Genomic DNA, 21,371 nt, shown 5'->3' on the forward strand with positions numbered 1-21,371 from the left:
CTTTGATTACCTACAAATGTAGTAAAAATTCAATTTTAGTGGGTTAGGTTATATATGATAGTGATATGCTTATATGGAAGAATTACAAAACTGAACACACAAGTGTGGACTATAGGTTGATACACCAGAATTATAGCCAAAATATCTGCATACAGCTTAAAAGCATTTACTTGGGTTAACTTAAATATAACAAAATAATTAAGTTACTTATGTAATAAAAATGCAAAATACATGGCAGATATAAACCAATCACTTAACATACAAATACTATACAAACAGGACAATCACTTAACATGCAGGTACTGTACACACACGACAATCGACACGCAGGTACTATATAAACAGGACAACCACTTAATACTAAGCACTATGCACCTATCCTTTTACATTTTTTTGCCAAACCAATGTGAAAATTTTCAAATGATGAAATTCCAAGAATGGCTTTAAAAAGCTTTTTTGTGGGTGTATGTGTGTGGTGAACATGCATGTACATGTGTGCAGGTCCACATGGGTATGGAGGCCAGAAGTCAACATCAAGTGTCTTTTTAGTCACTCTCCACCTTATTGTTTTTGAGACAAGTCTCTGGCTAAATCCAGAGCTCACTGATCTGGCTAGACTAGCTAGACAGTAAGACCAAGGAGCTGTGTACCTCTGCATCCCTAGAGGCAGGGTGACCACAAGTGCATTCCACCACTAAGAACAGAATTTTTACATGAGTTCTGGGGACCCAAACTTATCCTCAGGCTTCTGGGGCAAATACTTTACATTAAGCCATCTCCCCAGTGTAAGAATTGCTTTTAAAGCACTCTTCCCTAACTAAATTTTCACAAATTAAAGGCCAATATGGCTTATGGGGCATTGAAAATGGATAGAGTTGGATTGGGGTCATTGTAACTATATGTGCTTGGGTGCCAAGCCTGTTTCTTTATCTGCAGAAGGGGAATAAAGTCATCTTACAGGGTCAGTCAGTACTCAGAAGGCTGAAGCACTAGGAATGAAAGTTTGAGTCCCACCTGGACTATACAGAAAGACTTTATCTTAAAATTTTTTTTTAAAAGCCTAAAACCAAAACAACAAGAAAAAGCACCTTGCAGAGTTGTAAGAACTGGCTTGAAGAGTTCTAGGAAGCAGTAAAGTAGGAGGCACCACAATTCTTCCATCTAGACCACACATGTCCTGACAGAATATGTCTGATGCAACTATTTGGGAACTCTAGAGTTGATTGAAGTCTTGTCACTTTCAGGGGAGGCCTTCAGTATTGAAATGTGGTTATTTTGGTCAATGTCAGTTCTTAATATAGCAATATCTACTGATCCCACTCTATATCCCTTGGCAGGAGCTGTTTGTGTGTTCCAGGAAAGGTATGGTATGAAAAGAAAGACACTCTGTCCTCTAAATACTGGGTCTTTGTATTCTGCTGATAGATGCTTCTGCTGAAAGTGGTGCAAAGTCACAGTGGAGGGATGAAGGCAAAGGGGCCACTGTTGTTACACACACCACCACGGATGTGAGCGCTTCCCTCTCTGGCTGAAATGACTTTCAAGGGACTTGAAGGGGCAATTCCTCCACAATATTTATTTTTTCTCTTTTTTTTTTTGAGTTACACATTATAGACTAAGACATTGAAAAAAAAATACGTATATGGGGAAAATTAGTAATTGGCCATGCATACCTAAGGAAAGGTACAGGCTTAGAAAAGTCATGCGACCTTAAGTTTCTATCCCATGCTGACTTGGTGTAGCCAAACCTACAATAAAAGAAATAAACCCAAAAACTGACAATATTAACAAAACCAGTAAGTTTTGGGGGAGAGAATGAAAATATGGTTTACAGAGATATTACACTAACATTTACATGTCTAGTTTTCAACAACAACAAAGAACCTGGAACATGTTCCCTATTCAGAAAGAAGAAATCATCCGAAATTGTTCCAGAAACATATCTGATGTCAAATTTCTTAGATACAGACTTGAAAGCAATCATTTTGAATGTGCTCAAATGATTTATGAATGAAACAGAAATATCAATAGATAACAAACTTAAAAAGAATCCAAAAAGCAACTCTAACAGTAGAAAACACAATAATTCAAATAAAATACACTATAAGTATGAAAAAACAGATTTGAAGAGGCAGAAACTAGTCATTAAACTAAAGATATGGCAATGGGAATGACTCTCTGGAACAAAGAGGAAAAACACTGAGGGAAAATAAACATGGCCTTAGGAACCAGTGAGATGTCAACCTGACCAATGCATGCATTACAGAGATCCCAGGAGGAGAGAAGGAAAATGAAGGAGGAAGAAAATACTTGAGAAATAATGGCCTGGGGCTTTTGGGATAAGACACTGGGAAATAGGAAGTGAGAAGCCATCAAAGATGGAGGATGACAGCTAATAAAAGAGAAGTCCATAAATCATGGTGTCTTGGAGGTGAAGTGCAAAGAGAAAATTGAGGAGGGTGTGATCAACTGAATTGTCAAATGGAATGATGACAGCTTATGACTGGCACTCAGTGGCAAACACTTGCTTAGCAAGTATGAGATCCTGAGTTTTATCTTTACTTTATTAGTAAAATGAAAGAGAAGTTGTCCAGGATAACTTTGGTGGACAATTGGACCAAAAAAAAAGAAGTGTCATTAAGATGGGTTCAAAAGAACATGGGAGGATAGGAATTAATAATGTACATGAATTTTTTAAAAGGAATTTTGCCGAGTAAGAATACAGGAATAAGGCAATAGGCTAAAGAAAGAGCAGGAAAGATTATTGCTAGATATTTTTTGGTCTTTAAAGCAAAGAAATAATACCTTATGCATATAACAGCAAATAAAGGTAAAGAGGAAGGAATTATGGGAAAATTGGCAATGAGAAAACAAACTACAACTTCTCTCATTAAGTACCAAGAAAGATGACTTTTAGTGTCCAAATGCAGAGCTGGCCTTCTCTTGAATAAAAGCAAGAACAATTTGTTTATAGCAAAAGAAAAGCTGAGTGAATGTTGCAGATACAGATAAATCAGATTGTCTGTGGTTATGGGAACGTGGGGATGTTGGCTTCTCATAGCACTTATCTGTTTTCTTATTTTCAAGCAGAAATCAGAGTTACTAGCTATTACTAGCTAAAAGATAGAAATGGAAATTTGAAGAGAGATGTAAAGAATAATTTGGGTGAGTGATGAATACATGGTCTAAATTAATGCAATAGGATTAGCAGGCAGAAGTAAGCTAAGGACTCTATTTTCGTGTGTGTGCGCGCACACGTGTGTGTGTGTACGTGCACATATGTGTTGCACGCATGTGGAGATCAGAGGTTGATGTTTTATTTCTCGAATATTCTTCACCTTATTTATTGAAACATAGTCTCTTTTTGAACTCATAGCTCACTGATTTGACTAGTCCTCTGAATCTACTTTCCTAGTGCTGGGACTACAGGTGGATCACCACACCACCCAGCAGTTATGTGGGTGCTGGGGGTATGAACTAAGGTCCTCATGCTTGTACAGCAAGCACTTTATTCACTGAGCCATCTCTATAGCTCCAGAATGAAGAGTTAAGAGTCATGAATTTTCAAAAAAGTCAGTAATAGCATGGTTGTATGTCCAGCACACTCAAATACAAGCTACAGCTGCAGAATTGAAGAGCTAAAGATTAGGGCTAAAGTTTTGTCAGATAATTTCTATCAGAAAGTAGGGGAATAGCAAGAAAATTGAACATATATTCATGAAGAAGTAATTAAAAAAGTAGAGTACAATATTGCCTTGAGTCCACATTTGCCCTCTCCTGTGTGTTCACACAGACCTTGTTCTGTGTCAAGTGTTTGGTAACTAACCTGAACTACTGGAACTATTCATTGCCATGATAAGAAAATCTCTCATCACCAAACAACATGCTCATAGTTCATGCTTATGTTTTTATTTACCATTCTCCTCCCAGTTCCCTGCCTTTAAGACTTAGTAATACTTAAAATGTTTCTTTTAAAAAAATATTTAATTAATTTATTTATTTGAGAGAGAAAGAGACAGTGAGAGGGAGAGAGAATGGGCACACCAGGTCTGTCAGCCACTGTAAACAAACTCCAGACACATGTGTCACCTTATGCATCTGGCTTACATGGGTTCTGGAAAATTGAACCTGGGTCCTTTGGATTTATAGGCAAGTGCCTTAACCACTAAGCCATCTCTCCAGCCCTACTTAAAATATTTCTATGCTGTAGTCACCACTGAACTTTGTACCATTCCTAGAATTTCAACTGCTTTTGCATAGGTCTATATGTAAATTTCTATTAATATCCTGGTCAAATTACATCTGTGAATTTAACTTTCCCTCAGTTTTCATTAAGATATAAAAATTAATAAAAATCTTTTGCTAGCACACAATGCAATGTCTGTAATAGAAGAGTTATTCAATTTGATTAAGTGGATACATAAATAAAAGATATCTGGTTACATTAAGACCTTTCTTGAACTCTACTCAATGGCATAAAAAATCTATAAATTGGCATGTTTTCCAGCACATATAAGAATATTTTGAATATGATGGAAAAATTAGAATATAGCACAAAGAGAAAATCCCCATGGTTTTTATTACATGAGCTCTTGTCTATGAATATCTTATATACTCTGGGCAATATGTTAACATATATATTGTAATAAGGCCACTCAGTACTGGAACCTATACTGACACTGTCAAACCAACCAGTATTTCTGCAAAATAAAAGGCATCTTCAGGTTAAATACTTTTTAAGGCTCTGACATAATTTTAAACTTTCAACATAATTATTTGTAAGAATTTTATGAAAAATAAAAGCTAAAATACTAAGAAGTTGACTTATTCAAAACATTATTTCTATAATATTTAGTGATGTTGCCTATAAAATGCAGATATTATTAGCAGAGTCCCTCAGGAGCAGGCCTGTATATTCTTGGGTCATGAACTAAGTGTTCTTTACAGAGGGGTAGCTGGAGATGTCTTCATTTGTATGTGGGCAGGTAGAAGGAATGGACCCAGAGCCTGTCAGGAAACTGAATTTACTCTATTGTCATTAGTAGTCTTTCTCTAGAGAAGTTGTGTTGCTATAAAGTTCTGCCAAAGAAAATGCTGTAATTAAAGCTAAAAAAATCTTCTGTTTAATTACATATACAGAGATGAATAAAAATATATAAAAATTTCCCCTGAGGTTAAAAAAATTCAATTTCTGATTGCATTTGATGACAGTTTGTTATTTTCAATGCACACAATTGTATTTATTAATTAAAAAGAACCTCTAATAACTCAAACTAACTACAAAATAAATAATTAAAAACTACTACCAAGAAAATGTTTAATAACAATATCCATGAATAAAAGTTAATTTTGAATAATTCCTCCAAAGATAAACATAGATGTTGTAATTGTCCTTCCTTTAATATAATGGGGATAAAGATTAACATTAAAGCTTACTCAGGCAACTGAAAATGAAAATGTATAATTAGGGTAAATATACACATCTCTAAAAAGAAGAAAATCCCGACACATGAGACAATATGGCTGAACCTTGGGGACACTATAGTAATTGAAATAAGCCTGCCACAGAAGGAGAATCATGAAATGATTCCAATTGTGTGAGATATTTTAAACAGTCAAACACATGGCAGCAGAAATTAGAATAGCAGTGGCTAGGGGATGGAGGGAGGGGAGTCAAGGAGCTGCTATTCAATGGGCATAATATTTTAGTTATGCAAAATTAAAATTTTAGAGCTATGCTGTATAACAAACTATGCCTATAGTTAGTAGCACTTATTAAATAACCCCATTTAAAGTTATTTCCAAAGAACTAACAGCAGCAGTTGTCATGTGACATGACAGAAAAAGGTATACAAAATATAAAAATAATAGAACTTGAACTAACATTTTTACAAAACAGGAAATAAGAGTAAATCACACTTCTATGGGTACATCCTGTGTAACACTAATGTTTCACATGAACATGCTCCAGTAATAAGCAAACACTTTCTAAGTTCATGTCTGGCCTCCTTTGCTGGAAAGTAGGCTCACCAAAGACCATCTTAACTCATGCACAGTGTTATAATTGATAATATTTACTGATGATAAGTCTTTTTCTCAGAAAATACATCTACTGTATCAAAATGATTCACTTGTGAGATTTTGTTCACTCTTAAGTGTTTTGATATCTAAGTTACTTACATGGAACAGGTAAAAGTGAATGTAGGATTATGTTGGCACTAACTCAAGAAACTGTTACTGCTTCCTCAGACTGTTCACCAAGTGAGGAAGGAGTTCCCTGTCAAGCCCCTTTTGGTACTACCAAATAGGCTCCATAGTTGGAACCTAATATAATTTGAAAGCTGGGTTTAAAAGGAATAAACTAAATGTGAGTCAATACTTTCACTGGAAAACTGTGCTGTGTGGAATCAAATAAATAGCATATTTTTAATAGTTCTAATATATGTATATAGTCTAGTCCATATCTCATTTTACTATGAATAGGAAGGTCTACGGAGATCTGATGCCAAAGACCACAGATCATTTGAGAACAAAACTATTGGGAGCATGAGTTAAAGGAAAAAGTTGTTATTCAATGTTTACTTCTGTACTTTGGGGGTGGTTCGAGGAAGGGTCTTACTCTAGCCCAGACCTGGAATTCACTATGTAGTCTCAGGCTGGCCTCAAATACAACGATCCTCCCACATCAGCCTACTGCGTATTGGGATTAAAGGCATGTACCACCACACCTGACCTACTTCTGTATTTTTGAGGTGATCTCACTGCTTTTGGCTTTTGACAGTTTTGACATGATTATCTCTGAATATGAATATTTTTATCCCTCTTGGAGCTCACTGAGTTTTGCAGATGTGTAAGTTACTGTTTTTCATTAAATTTGGTAGGTTTTCAGCCATTATTTCTTCAAATATTACTTCTGTTTCTTCCTTTCTCCTCTCCTGATACTGCTATTGTAATTTGTTGATAGTATAGTAAGGCTCTGTTCAGTTACCCTTTATCTATCTTCTAAGTTCACTATTTGCTGATTTTTCAAATACTATACCCTCCAGTGAACTTTTCATTTCAGTAATTATATTTTTCAACTGCAGAATTTCCATTTGGTAGTCTTTTTATGTTTCTGTCTCTTTAATAACTCTCTCTGTTGAGATACTGCCACCATACTTCACTTCTTGAAGCATGTCTTCCTTTAGCTGTTTGCTGAATTTTTAATGGACTTTGTGAAGTTTTTGCTTTTTAGGTCCAACATTGAAGCCCTGATACAGTCAGCTAGGGCTTTGGGTTGTTCTTGTTTGTTTGTTTGTTTGTTTGTTCGGTGACTTGGAATATTTTATTGAAGTCTATTTCTCCCATAGTGTAAAAATCAGGTGTTCACACAGTCAGTCTTCAATGACTATGGATTTAGTAAATCTTTGACCATCTCTTCTGTGACTTCTGTTAAACTTTATGCCTCTGTTGGTATCATAGTCAGATGACAGGTTCTGCTAATTGCCAGTAGATCATTCTACTTGTGAAACAATGTTCTCAGATGTAAATAGTGCTTATAGTCTCATTGGATTAAAGTGGACTCCTTTACAGAAGTCATTTTTGAAGCCATCTTTGAGATTTGCTCCTATACTAGTACTTCTCCTAGCTGTCTATCTGGCTCTCTCTCTCTCTCTCTCTCTTTCTCTGGCCTTCTCTCTGGTAAACTAGCAATATGGTTTGGCTGACTGTTCTCTTGGAGCTATCAGTCTCCTCTTAAGTGTTTACCATTAAAACGATCATAATTCACAGAGTCAGTCAGGTTAAATCTCTACCATTCTGCAAATAGAGCTAGTTTGGCTACCTCCACACTGGCTAAAGTCTCTGAGACATTGCTCTGGAGCTTGAGGAGCCCACTTCTGCTTTACTGTGTCGGGATGTGAGCTTCCGGTCTTAAGTTGGCCTCTCAGTGTGGAACTTCTGCAGTACAAGCAGGTGGGCATGGAGGCAGCCAAAGCCCTCGTATTCTTGACATACGGAGCAGGTAGGGCTCAAGACCAGGCCTGTGCTTTATGAAACAGGGCTACCAATCTGTTGATAGTTCTTGCCTAGAATTTAACACCGGTAACACAGAGCTGAGGGAGATGAGAGAATCTAAATACCTACTTCTCTTTTACTTTTTTAAAAATTTTTAATTAGTTATTTGAGAGAGAGAGAGAGAGAGAGAGAGAATGGGTATAACAGGGCCTCCCACTGCTGCAAACAAACTTCAAATGCATATGTCACCTTGTGCATCTGGCTTGTGTGGGTCCTGAGGAGTTGAACCTGGGACCTTTGGCTTTGCAAGCAAAACCTTAAACACTAAGCCATCTTTCCAGCCGTTACTTTTTTTTTATTCTTGAAACAGGGTCTTGCTACCCAGCCCAGGTTTGCCTTGTGCTTGTGATTCTCCTGCCTCAGCTTTCTGGGTGCTGGAATTATGGTTGTGGACCATGATGCCTGGCTCACTCCCATCTTGGATAGACTAGAAGCTGGAGGTGGAGAAAGGAAGCTCCATTTTCCTAGCCACATTCAGTTACATTGAAACTCCATCATGCTGATTCAGATGTGCAGTGGGGTAGAAGTAAAAAACTGGTTATGGGGCTGGAGAGAGGGTTAGCAGTTAAGGCACTTGCCTGCAAAGCCAAATGACCTAGGTTCAGCTCCCTAGGATCCACGTAAGCCAGCTGCAAAAGGTGGTGCATATACCTGGAATTTACAGTGCCTGGATACCCTGGTGCACCCATTCTCTCTCTTTATCTCTCTCCCTCTTTCTCTCTCACTCAAATAAATAAATAAAAATAAAATATTTTTAAAAATAAAATAACTAGTTATGAATCAAACACAAGTGGTTTTTATTGAGATTTAGTCCAAGGTTATTTAAAAATTTTTTTAAATTTATTTTTATTAGCTGGGCGTGGTGGCGCACGCCTTTAATCCCAGCACTCGGGAGGCAGAGGTAGGAGGATCTCCGAGAGTTCGAGGCCACCCTGAGACTACATAGTGAATTCCAGGTCAGCCTAAGCCAGAGTGAGACCCTACCTCGAAAAACAAAAAAAAAAAAAAAAAAGATAAATTTATTTGTATTTATTTGTTTGAGAGTAACAGACAGACAGAGAGAAAGAGGCAGATAGAGAGAGAGAGAGAGAGAGAGAGAGAGAGAGAGAGGGAGAGAGAATGGGAGTGCCAGGGCCTCCAGCCACTGCAAACGAACTCTAGGCACGTGGGCCCCCTTGTGCATCCTGCTAACATGGGTCCTGGGGAGCCAAGCCTCGAACCGGGGTCCTTAGGCTTCACAGGCAAGCGCTTAACCACTAAGCCATCTCTCCAGCCCAGTTATTTAAAAAAAAAAATAGTTTTCAACTAGTTATTTTTTTTTCTACTAGGAATAGTTCTATGGGGCTTCTCATACCACCATTCCAGAAATGATAATTTCCACTCAATATGTTTGAAACTGGAGGACATCAGTAAACTAGTATTTCCATATACATGAAACATTAACTTTATGTGTCTATTCAAAACTTTACTGAGCACTGATAGGCATAGTGCTATATCTTAGCTATATAAGCAAATGAGCTTTCTGAAATTATGCAAATACACATACACACATATATAAGGTTGCATGTGTGCACATGCACACAGATGTATGTACCCTGTGCACATGCATGTGGGGCTACTGGAAGTCATTGGGTATCTTCCTCTATCACTTTTCTCCCTTATTTCTCTGAGATAGAGTCTCTCACTAAGCCTAGAGCCTCTGCTTATAGGTTAGACTTGTTGACCAGGGAGCTCCAGCAATCCTCCTGTTTTTACCCTCTCAGCATTGGGATTATAGGCACGGACAACCATATATTCTTTTTTATGTGGTATGGAAGGTAAAGGGTTTAATTTGGCTTGCGGTTCCAGAGGGTGGAGCATAGCAGGAGCAGGAAGTAGGTTCACATAATCACTTAAGCACAGAGGAAGTAGACAGAGGAAACAGCAAGTAGGACCAAGCTAAAAAACCTCCAGGCCTGCTTCCAGTGACTCATGTCGTCCAGCATGGCTCCACCTCCCAAAGGTCCCACAGCCTTTCCCAACAGGGCCATCAACTGGGGAGTAATTATTCAAACACTTGAGACTATGAAGGACATGTTACATCTAAACAACCACAAATGCACAGGTCCTATCTATAGTAAATGATTTCATTTTAGTAGATCTGATAAGGACCTTAGTAAAGATCCAAATGCCTAACTTTAAAGCATATTAAATAATCAGAATAATCATGACACTTCAAATTGATTTTAAGACATTTAATTCTTTTTAAAAATTTTTAAATTTCTTTTGTTTTTATTTTTATTTATTTATTTTAAAGTGACAGACAGAAAAAGAGGCAGATAGAAAGAGAGAGAATGGGCACACCAGGGCCTCCAGCCACCACAAACGAACTCCAGATGTGTGTGCCTCCTTCTGCATCTGGCTAACATGGGTCCTGGGGGATCGAGCCTTGAACCGGGGTCCTTAGGCTTCACAGGCTTAACTGCTAAGCCATCTCTCCAGCCCAAGAAATTTAATTCTTTATCCAGTATTGTCAATGGAAATATCATGAAAAAAAGTACTTTCTCTAAACTTCTTGAGATAGTCCAAATATAAATTTGACATTTGGTTTAAGATTTTGTGAAGAGAGAAAGGAAGAAAACTTACATGCTAATGCCTATATAACCAAAAGAAATAGCCCAGAAACTAATTTAGGAACTTTTACTCTCTCATCTAGTAAGACTGAAATTTAACTCTATTCCAAATATAGAACAGGAGGTACTTAACAATAGTTAACTATCTTTTAAAAAATCAGGATTTAGAGAATCTGAAACTATATATATATATATATATACACACACACACACATATATATATATATATGTAATTTTTAACTTACCTGATATAAATAATCTTCAAATACAAAATAATAATCATCATTGCTTGCTGTCAACTTCACATCCTGGAATTAAAAGGAGCAAGTACTGAGAAGAAGTCAAACTAATCTGCATATAATTCTAAGGAATACATACAACATTTACAAAAAATGTTCCAAAGACTTGTATATGATTCTCAAAACTTCTCAATTTGATTTTATCATTGCTATATATTTAACCAACTAATACTTGTGACACATTATTTGTTCTCCAATTCCTTATAGCATCTTAGACTTCACTAATTACTTTTATTTCAATTTTAGGTAAATGGATGGTAACAACATGCAAATAGGACTGTAACATCCAACAGAAACCATAATGATTTGGCCCCACATTACTGCTCCAAGCTCACTGCTCAAGTCCACATATTTTCTGTGCCTTCAACACATCAAATATCTTTTATGCCTTTGTGATTATTTACTTGAAAATCACCACATTACGGGGAGGCTAATAACACTAATTTCCTGCTTTAACAACTTAACTTTAAGGCTAGTTCATGTCTCCCCTAGAAAGAATACTAGTTCCTTCCTCAGATACAAATATTTTCATTTCCTCATCTGAAGTGATTTTAGCAATTTCTTCTCTCTTGGCCTCGGGGCCTTGCTTTTTATTCATTTAGAACCAACACAGGCCCTGGAACCTATAAGAATCCAATATATGTTTACTGAGTAAATTAAAAATTAAAATGATAAAATAGTTAACAGAAATTAAAATTGGTTTCCTGTGATGTAATATGTCACTTACTAATAACAAATAAATAGAAGTCCAGAAGAATAAGGTGAAGCATTGCATTTGTCCTAGGATGTCTCTGAACATTTTTACAATGAGTTGAAACCTGCTGCTGAAACACATGAGTGTAAAGAATATGGACAAATATCAGATTTCATGAAGCGTTCAACTCCAGTTTTGCTGCTACTATCTGTATAATTTTGGTCAGTAATTCCAAATGGAGTCTTTGGTATGGTTTGGATAAGTGCCCCCCAAATCCACGTGTTAAATGCTTGATTCCCAGTTCACATGACTTTGGGAACCAGTAGCTACTTCAAATGCTGGGGCTGCTGAGAGGAAGTTTAGCCATGTGGGGTGTACCCTTGAAGAGAATCTGGAACTCTGGCCACGTGCTGGCTCTTTGCCTCACAGGTGACATGAGGCAGGTAGGTTACTCCACTTTGTACTTTTACCATCAAGTGCTGATTCACCACAGTAACAGGGCCAAATGACCATAAACTGTGAACATGAAACTATGGGCCAAAGTGAGCCACTTTTTCAAAGTTGTTGATCTCAGATAGTTTGTTACTGTAACAGAAAGCAAACTGTTTCCATAAATGGGTATGGTACTACTTACTTCAGAAGGTATGGGTAAATGCTTAGCAAAATATCAGATACAGATGAAGTATCTAGAAACTATATTAAGAATGAACCAAAAACCCCCTTGCTTACTATTATTCTTCATCTGCTTATCCATACTTATATACAGGTCCTGGACCTTACTTGTTTATAAAACCTGTAGACTTAAAGGATGACAATGTTTTTCAAACTAACATATAATTAACTCAACTAGTACTGATTGGCTGGTCAGGATAATGCACACCAAAATCAAAACACAAACGAACCAAAAAGGATACAACTTTATCGCCAAGAAGTCTATACTCCACTGGCAAGCAAGAAGAATTACAAAGAAATACTGTAGAAACCTATGACAGTCTAGTGGAATAGTCTACAACTTTCAACTGGGCTACTTAGCAAAGTAGTAATTGGGGGTTGATGGGATGGGTCCTGGATGGAGGTAGTTTTGAAGCTACAGACTACAGGGAATGAAAAGACATATCTTCTAGGTTTGAGACAACATGGGCAGAGGTGAAGGTTGTACATTCTCAACAGAGATAATATTGCCTCTTAAAGAGTTAAAACTGAAGCTGGGCATGGTGGTGCATGCCTTTAATCTCAGCACTTGGGAGGCAGAGGTAGGTGGATCGCCGCAAGTTTGAGTTTGAGTTCGAAGCCACCCTGAGACTATATAGTGAATTCCAGGTCAGCCTGAGCTAGAGTGAGACCCTACCTCGGAAAACCAAAAAAAAAAAAGAGTTAAAACTGGTTCCTGCATCAAAATTTTTACATATTACAATGGTATGTGTATTACCAAAGCTAATCTTCATCCAACAAACCTTATTCTTCTTACTAGAAATTAATCTTTTTTATCAAGGGTGTGATTATGAAGGTGAGTTAAGAAGCAAATACCAGATCATAATTAATGGTGAAAAAGTAGAGGTTCTGTATGCAAGGCAGATGGCTAAGGACAGTTCAGACAGAGCCATTTAATAGTTTAGTTCAGAGAAGGTCTGATGATGTTCTGTGTTTAGGTTAGCATTGTCCCATTCATTCCTTTAAACACCACTATCCAAGTGGGAAATGGACTTATCATTTATAGTCTAGCTGATGGTACCCACTACTCAATGTATCCCTTTCACACAACTTGACATGTACTTGGTTATATACTTAGAGCAGAGGCCAATAAGCTAAAAAAAAGAGCTATAAAGGGAAGAGAAAGGAAGGGAGGAGGGTATTTAATAGGTTGGTATTGTATATATGTAAGTAGAAGAATAGATTAATGGGGATGAAAAGGCCCAAAGTGAGGTCAGGGGAAGAGATTGAGTAATGGAATGGTGGAGGGAGGGCTAAACAAAATCTAAGAGGATACAAATAAATCATATGGAATCCTCCAGTTTCGGACAATGGAACACTCAGGAGCCATAGATCATTGTTAGAAAATTTTCAGTGCCAGGAATGGGATACCTCCAGTGAGTTGCTGGCCAGGAAGGTCCCTGATGTCCCCAAAACATTATAGGCCATTGCCAAGGCCCTTTGTTTCCCACCAGGAATAGAAGGTAAGACCCTATTGCTGAAGACTCCACATACTTGGGCTGCAAGGCCACTGAGAAATCTTGCTGGAACTGAGCTGACAACCTCCTCCATGTAGACCAGCTGACAGAAAGCTGGAAGAAACCATTCTACATGTAGTTCAATGGGAGAAAGAGATACCACCAGTGAAGATACTCAACAGTGGACACTGCAAGCCTTATAATTGGCCAGCCAGGCTAAATGACCCAATGGGTGCAACAGTGGCATTTCTGTCATGGTAGAAACCAACTGCCCTCCAGTTGGACTGGAGGCCTGCTCCATGGGAGGGAATACATCCCTGATACTGAAAACTTAAAACAGGGATGTAACATCTGCTGATGTCTGGAAAAATGTATATATTATGCTTATCAAACTGCCCAGTAAGCACTTCTCTTAATATTTATACCCTTATATTAACACTACTCTCACTTTGGGTAGAGAATCTTCTCTTTTCAGATGGCAGTGACCTTGGGACAACTCAGAAGGTATCATAGTGCTAGAAAGAAGTGACTGGAGTACTGAGTAACATCTCGATCACACCTTGCAAGGCTCAGGGTCTAATGCAGAAGAGGTGGCAGAAAGAATGTAAGAGCCAAAGGAAGGGTAGGACTCCTTACAATATGCTCCCTCCAGACATAAAATGGCCTGGATATCCATGACCTCATAGTATCTGACACTACCTACACAAGACTATCATAAGAGGAGGAAAAGATCATGACATCAAAATAAAAGAGAAAAATAAAATAAAATAAAATAAAATAAAATAAAATAAAATAGAGACTGATTAAGATGAGGAGGGAATATGATGGAGAATGGAATTTCAAAGGGAAAAAGTGGGGGGGGGAGGGTATTACCATGGATATTTTTTATAATCATGGAAAATGTTAACAAAAATTGAGAAAATAAAAAACAAATTTAATGGCTTCAATACAAAGGCAGCATACAAGTAGGCCCAATACAATCACAAAATAAATAGGATTAAATATTGTTTTTTATTTTAATTTAGTTACTTTTGTTTGTGTAGTAAACTTAAACTTAAAATTATAATAAATACTTATTCTCTTAGAGAAAAAATGAAGGGCTAAGAAAGAATCATGAGGATGGCTTGACAGGAAGAAGATAACATTGAATGCTGATGTAAACTTGGAAGACCAACCCCAGTGTTACAGATATGGTGATCATGTGCTATTTTGCTTTTTCTTACTTCCTTTCTTTTTCATTTTTGACAAGGTTTTGTGTAGCCCAGATTGGTGTTAAACTCACAATGGAGCCACGTGCTGCAGTTACCTTCTCATTGCTGGGTCAAAGCACCCAACCAAAAGCAGCTGGTGGGAGGAAAGCTTTGTTATTTTGGCTTAGAGTCTTGAGGAGAAAGTTCATGATGGCAGGGATAGGATGACATGAGCAGAGAGACTGGACATCACCTCTGCTACAGCAGGTGGAAGAGAGCAGTAGGACAGAGAGCTAAGCTCTGGCAAGGAGAGCTGGCTAGATTACCCCTAAGTTTGTCCCCAGAAACATACCTCCTCTAGGAAGGTTCTATCTCCCAAATGGCTACCAGCTGAGGACTATGCATTCAGAATACATGAGCTTATGGAGGAAATCTGACTCAAATCACCACACCAAGGATGACCTCTAACTTCTAATCCTCTAGTCTCCACCTCTCAAGTTTTGGATGTCAGGCATGTACCACCACGCCCAGGCCCTGAAATTATTTTTACGCTTAATACTTACCATTGCACATAATGTAGGCCCAGAATATTGAAAGCTAAAAATCCATTTTAAATGACATTAATTAAATGGAGAAGCTGTGCTGACTTTTACTTACTTTGTAAATCAGACTGTCCACCAAAAGGTCATGCTGTATCACATTGGTCTTAAGCTGCTCATAATACAGGATATCCTAAATTGAAAAGTAAGATGAACAAAACATTAAAAGTCAATAATATTTATAAGGTCAGCCTCAAACTTCGATAAATACTTAGCATTAATAATATTATAGATACTAAGGATAATACAAATATATTCATTATATTGATGGTTGGATAGATGTTCAACAAATATACTCATTTCCATGAGTATTTGCTAAATTTATTAGATTCTTACTTTAATAATGAATATAGTATTTTTGAATAGTTGCTAAGTGCCAGGTACTGTTTTACACTATATGGTTTGAATTATCCAACAAAGTGAAATAAAGTAGTGATTACTACTCCCATTTACTTTTTAAAAATTATTTATTTATTTGAGAGTGACAGACAGACAGTGAGAGAAAGAGACAGATAGAGAATGGGCGTGCCAGGGCCTCCAGACACTGCAAAGGAACTCCAGACACATGCGCCCCCTTGTGCATCTGGCTAACTTGGGTCTTGGGGAGATGAGCCTCAAACCGGGGTCCTTAGGCTTCACAGGCATATGCTTAACTGCTAAACCATCTCTCCAGCCCCCATTTTTTAATATAAGCAAGTAATCAAGACTTATTTTATCACATGAAAAGCCAAAAATGGAAAGTCAGTACACCCTCCAGAGTGGACAGCTGACTTAAGCAAGGGCAACAGCACCAGTTTACACTTGAAGAGCTAAAGTCCAGGGAGAACTAACTAACTCCCCAAGGCTACAAAGCTACCAAGACTTGATCCCAGGGACTCTGGTTCCAGAATCTATGGAAGCATACTCTGGATTCCTTTCCTAATACCTACACTATAAGACAGTAATAAGGATAAGCATCATAAAGCACTATATATACTACTACATAGCATAGTAAATCAGTTACTTTTCATATTAAATAGTCTCAAAATACCACAAAACCGGATTAATTTAGTTGAAAAGAAATAGAGAAAGTGAAAAGGAGATAAGCAAGGAATGAAAGAGGGAAAGGGGAGAAGACAGACAAGAGGGAGAAGAGACTTGAGACTAATCAAGTAGGCATCAGGTTGGCCAGGGCACTTAGGATGAAGGATCAAGCGAGCTATGTAGTTGAGGCAAAGGGAAATAGAACTATTGTTGCATTTCTTCAACTGATCCCTACACTCGTCTGAACCCTTCCATTTTTCTATCTGATGTTTTTAGCCCTGGCTTCTGCCTATATCCACAGGCTGTGTGGTTTCAAGCACACAAGGAACTATATGACTATATCTGAAGACATTCTCTGAAGCAAGTATAAGTTTTGGGACAGGATGGGATCATCAGGAAGAAGTTGGATTATCTATTGCTCATAGCTGTCTTGACAGATGATACTTCCCCTTATGCTTTCTGCAATGTTATTTATTTATTTGTTTATTTTATTTGCAAGCGGAAAGATAGAGACAGAAAGAAGGTCAGCCTGGGCTAGAGTAAGACCTACCTCAAAAAATCAAAATCAAAAACAAACAAACAAAAAAGACAAAGTATAGGCACGCCAGGAGCTCTATCCACTGCAAATGAACTCCAAATGTACGCACTATTTTGTGCACCTGGTTTACATGGATGCTGGGGAACCAAACCCAGGTCATTAGGCTTTGTAGGCAAGAGCCTTAGTTGCTGAGCCATCTCTCCAGCCCTAATTTGGTTTCTTTCTTTCTTTGCTTTTTTTTCTTTCTTTTTTTTTTTGTTTCGAGGTAGGGTCTCACTCTAGCCCAGGCTGACCTGGAATTCACTATGGAGTCTCAGGGTGGCCCCAAGCTCACAGCGATCCTCCTACCTCTGCCTCCCAAGTGCTGTTACTAAAGTCGTGCACCACAATGCCCGGCATAATTTGATTTCTTTTTTCTTTTTGGTTTTTCGATGTAGGGTCTCACTCTAGCCCAGGCTCACCTGGAATTCACTATGGAGTCTCACGGTGATCCTCCTATCTCTGCCTCCCAAGTGCTGAGATTAAAGGCATGCGCCACCATGCCCGGCTTAATTTGATTTCTTAATCATGAAAGACACTTAATACAGTTCTCTGGTTTGAGCCAAATTGATTTTTGCATAATTTGAGCATTCATTGACTATTTTTAGTCATTTTAAGTTCAATTTTAAAAAGTTTTAATTAATTCTTCTTTGTGATGTTTTATTTTATTATTATTAACAACATATTTTGTATGGATATATCATATGTTGGTACCTTCTTTTTCCTCGTCCCTGTCCCCATTCCACTGGAGACCTTCCTCAGTAGGTTGCAAGTATTTCCTGTGAGATTGTGATTTATGCATTGTGGGAGTAGCAGTCAGTTATTTTTGGTTGGTGGGGGGTGGGGGTTAAGAATGCCTCAGGGCATGATGTCTCAACCTGTATTTCTTACAATCTTTCCACCCCTTCTTCTGCAAAATTCCCTGAGCCATGGTGGGTGAGTTTTAATTTACTTCAGTGATGAGCTCTTAGAAACCTCTGGATCTCTGCTTTGGTAGGTGTTGAGTATCCACAGAGTCTGGTGCTACATCCTGGTGCTGATTATCAGGTTCAGCATGGAAGCAGTACTCTTGCTCTTCTCCCCAATTCCTCTGTGGTTTCAGCTTTGGCTTGGGTAAAGTGTAAGGGGCAATTTATCTCCTCAGGTCTCACTACCTTCTGAAAAAGAAAACCAGATTCTCCAATGGAGAGTGGAGTCAGCATAGTTTAAATGGGATAAGCATTATTAATTTGGGAAGAATTTGATGTGTGTAACCCCTCTTTTAGCCAAAGACTGGTTAGAGCTTGACATTGGAGAATATAATCTTTGCCTCCATAGGATTCTGATCTGGTTCCCAATTCCAGACATGGGTTCCTTTATACTGATTGGATCTCTTAGCCAATCAGAAAGCTATTGGTTACCCACCAAGGATGTGTACGCCTATTGTGCCAGGGTGTTTGCTCCTAAGTAGCTTAGACTTCTGGTTGCTTACACCATTATTAGCCACTTTCTCCCACTAGCTCGTGTAGTGCTTTCTAGCACTAGTAGACAGGCTATAGGGGGATCATCTTTCTTCTAGATTCCATCCAGGTCTCTCCATGCTCTGTGTAGGCAGCATATGGTGTCTTCAGCAATAGGCTCTTACCTTTTGCCTCAGGCAGGTAATCAAGTGCTTTGACAGAAAGTGGTCTTGATTTGGAGACCTCGCAGGTCTCTCCAATCAATAGCTTAATGTGCATAGCCACCAATTTCTGGAACTGGGAGTGACAGACCAGAGACAAAAAAAAAAAAAAAAATTGTTTTAAGCTTAGGCTTCATCCCACCCTCTCCAGGGCCCTTCTTTTCAGGTGCTCCCCACTTACTCCTTTTGAGGGTTATATCTTTGACTCTGTCTCCAAAGATAAAGGTTTGTATTGTTCCAGTTCATTTTGGATTTAGTTTTGTGTTTGTTTCCCCCCTCCCCTTCTTCTTCCCCCCAAACCTTCCATCCCTATTGTCTGAGCCTTGATTTGCCTATCTGGTATGTCAGCAATTTGAGCAGGTCCAGGGTAGGAACCTCAGACAAGTGAGACCGGGTGGCATTTGTCTTTCTCTGATTGTGAGTTTGCTGAGTATGATCTGTTCCAAATATGCCATTTTTCTACAAATTTCATTGTATAAGTTTTTCTTACTGCTGAGTAGAATTGCATTGTATATATGTACCACAGCTTTGTTTTCCCTTCATCCAATTATGGGCACCTTGGTTGATTCTAGTTCTTAGCTATTATTATGAATTGACCAGCTATAAACATGGCTGAGCACATGTCTCTGTAGTGATGCATCAAGCATTTAGGATAAATGCCCAGTAAGGTGATAACTGGGTCTGTTGGTAGGATTATGTTCATCCTTTTTAGGAATCTCCATGTTGATTTCCATTGTGGTTGTATAAGTTTACATTCCCACCAACAGCGGATGCAGGTTCCTCTTTCCTCACATCCTCACCAACATTTGTTGCTATTAGATATTTAATGATTGCCATCCTTTCTGGAGTAAGGTGGAATCCCATGGTTGTTTTAATTTGCATTTCCCTGATGGTTAGGGATGTTGAACATTTTCTTAAGTGTGTGTTAGCCATTTGTGTTTCTTCCTCTGAGAACTCCCTATTCAGTTCTCTGGCCCATTGTTGGAGAGGGTTGTTTGATTTTTTACTGTTTAGTTTTTTGAGTTCTTTGTAGATTCTAGATATTAGGCTTCTGTCAGTGTTATAGCTGGTGAAGATTTTCTCCCATTCAGTGGATAATTGTGACGATCAAGTTTGTGTCAACTTGATCTGTTTAGGAATCCACAGACATCCCTCATAAATGGGTCTCTAAGGTTGCTTCCAGGAAGGATTAACTGAAGAGGAATCCATCCCCCAGGGTGAGCCCTTCCCCCAGAGCAGACAGTCCCTCTCAGTGGGGTGGGGGAGACCTTTATCTAAAGAAACTGGGAAGGAAAGCATCTAACCCCTCAACCTAGTTGCCAGTGCTGCTTGCTGTTCCCTGCTTGTTGCTTGCTGCTTCCCATAGTGGACTGCAGATCAGCGTGGACTGAGAGTAGCGTCTCTCCAGGACATCTCCACGCCTTCAGTACCAGATTGGGACTGCTGAGGCATCCAGCCTCATGGACTGAACAACTACCAGGTTCCTTGACTCTCAGGCCTGCAATCTGCTATTGTTGAACTACTACAAACTAATCCAATAAATTCCCTTTTGAATACAATTCTTTCTATCTGTTCTGTTCTTCTAGAGAACCCTGACTAGTACAGTAATCTATTGGCTCTGCTTATGGTATGTTTGTGCAAAAGTTTTTTGGCTTCATGAGATCCCATTGGTTGACTGACTGTTTAATTTCCTGGGCTACTGAGGTTTTGTTCAGGCAGTCTTTCCTCACTCCTATACCATAGAGTTCCTCCTATCTTTCTTCCAGTAGAACAGTTTCATGTCTTATATGGAGTCTTTTTGCCGTTTGGACTTGATTTTTGTGTATGGTGAGATGAGTGGGTCTAGTTTCATTTTTCTACACATGGTTATCCAATCTGTGCAGCACCATTTGTTGAAGATGCTGTCTTTTCTCCAATCTACTTTAATGTACCTTTATCAAAGATCAAGTGGCTGTAGTTACTTGACTTAAGGTCTGGGTCTTCAATTCTGTTCCATTGGTCTACGTTTCTGTTTTTATGCCAGTATCATATTGTTTTTGTTGCTATGGCTTTGTAATATAGCTGTAGATCAGGTATGGTGATACCTCAATCAGGAAGGCAGAGGAAGGGGCCTGCTTCCACAGCGAGCTCCCGGGGTCCAGGCAGCCCTGAGCCAGTAGCAGGGAAACCTACCAGGACCAGGGAACTGGGAAGAAGGGACTTATCTTTTTCAACAACAACAGAAAACACACACACACACACACACACACACACGGCATGACCTTATTGAAATACAAAATTTGCTAAGTACCAAGAGTTTGCCTGCTTTTAAAAATAAAATTGACCAGTTCGAGGCTCGATTCTCCAGGACCCACGTTAGCCAGATGCACAAGGAGGTGCATGCGTCTGGAGTTTGTTTGCAGTGACTGGAAGCCCTGGCACACCCATTCTCTCTCTCTTTCTCTATCTGCCTCTTTCTCCCTCTGTCACTCTCAAGTACATAAATAAAAATGAA

General features: G+C 38.5%; 1 protein-coding gene across 3 annotated transcripts in view; it reads right to left on the minus strand.

Moving 5' to 3' along the window:
* Tbc1d19 (TBC1 domain family member 19) overlaps positions 1 to 21,371 on the minus strand; it is a 170,399-nt gene that overhangs the window by 57,424 nt on the left and 91,604 nt on the right. For all 3 annotated transcript variants that reach the window (XM_045130142.1, XM_004656101.3, XM_045130143.1), the window contains 2 exons: positions 15,676 to 15,750; positions 10,913 to 10,975 (listed from right to left, as the gene is read on the minus strand). In XM_045130142.1, the coding sequence (XP_044986077.1) occupies positions 10,913 to 10,975; positions 15,676 to 15,750 (138 nt within the window). The remainder of the gene's footprint in view (positions 1 to 10,912; positions 10,976 to 15,675; positions 15,751 to 21,371) is intronic.

This window comes from Jaculus jaculus, chromosome 11, assembly GCF_020740685.1.
Source record: "Jaculus jaculus isolate mJacJac1 chromosome 11, mJacJac1.mat.Y.cur, whole genome shotgun sequence".
In the NCBI taxonomy this organism is placed as follows: domain Eukaryota; kingdom Metazoa; phylum Chordata; class Mammalia; order Rodentia; family Dipodidae; genus Jaculus; species Jaculus jaculus.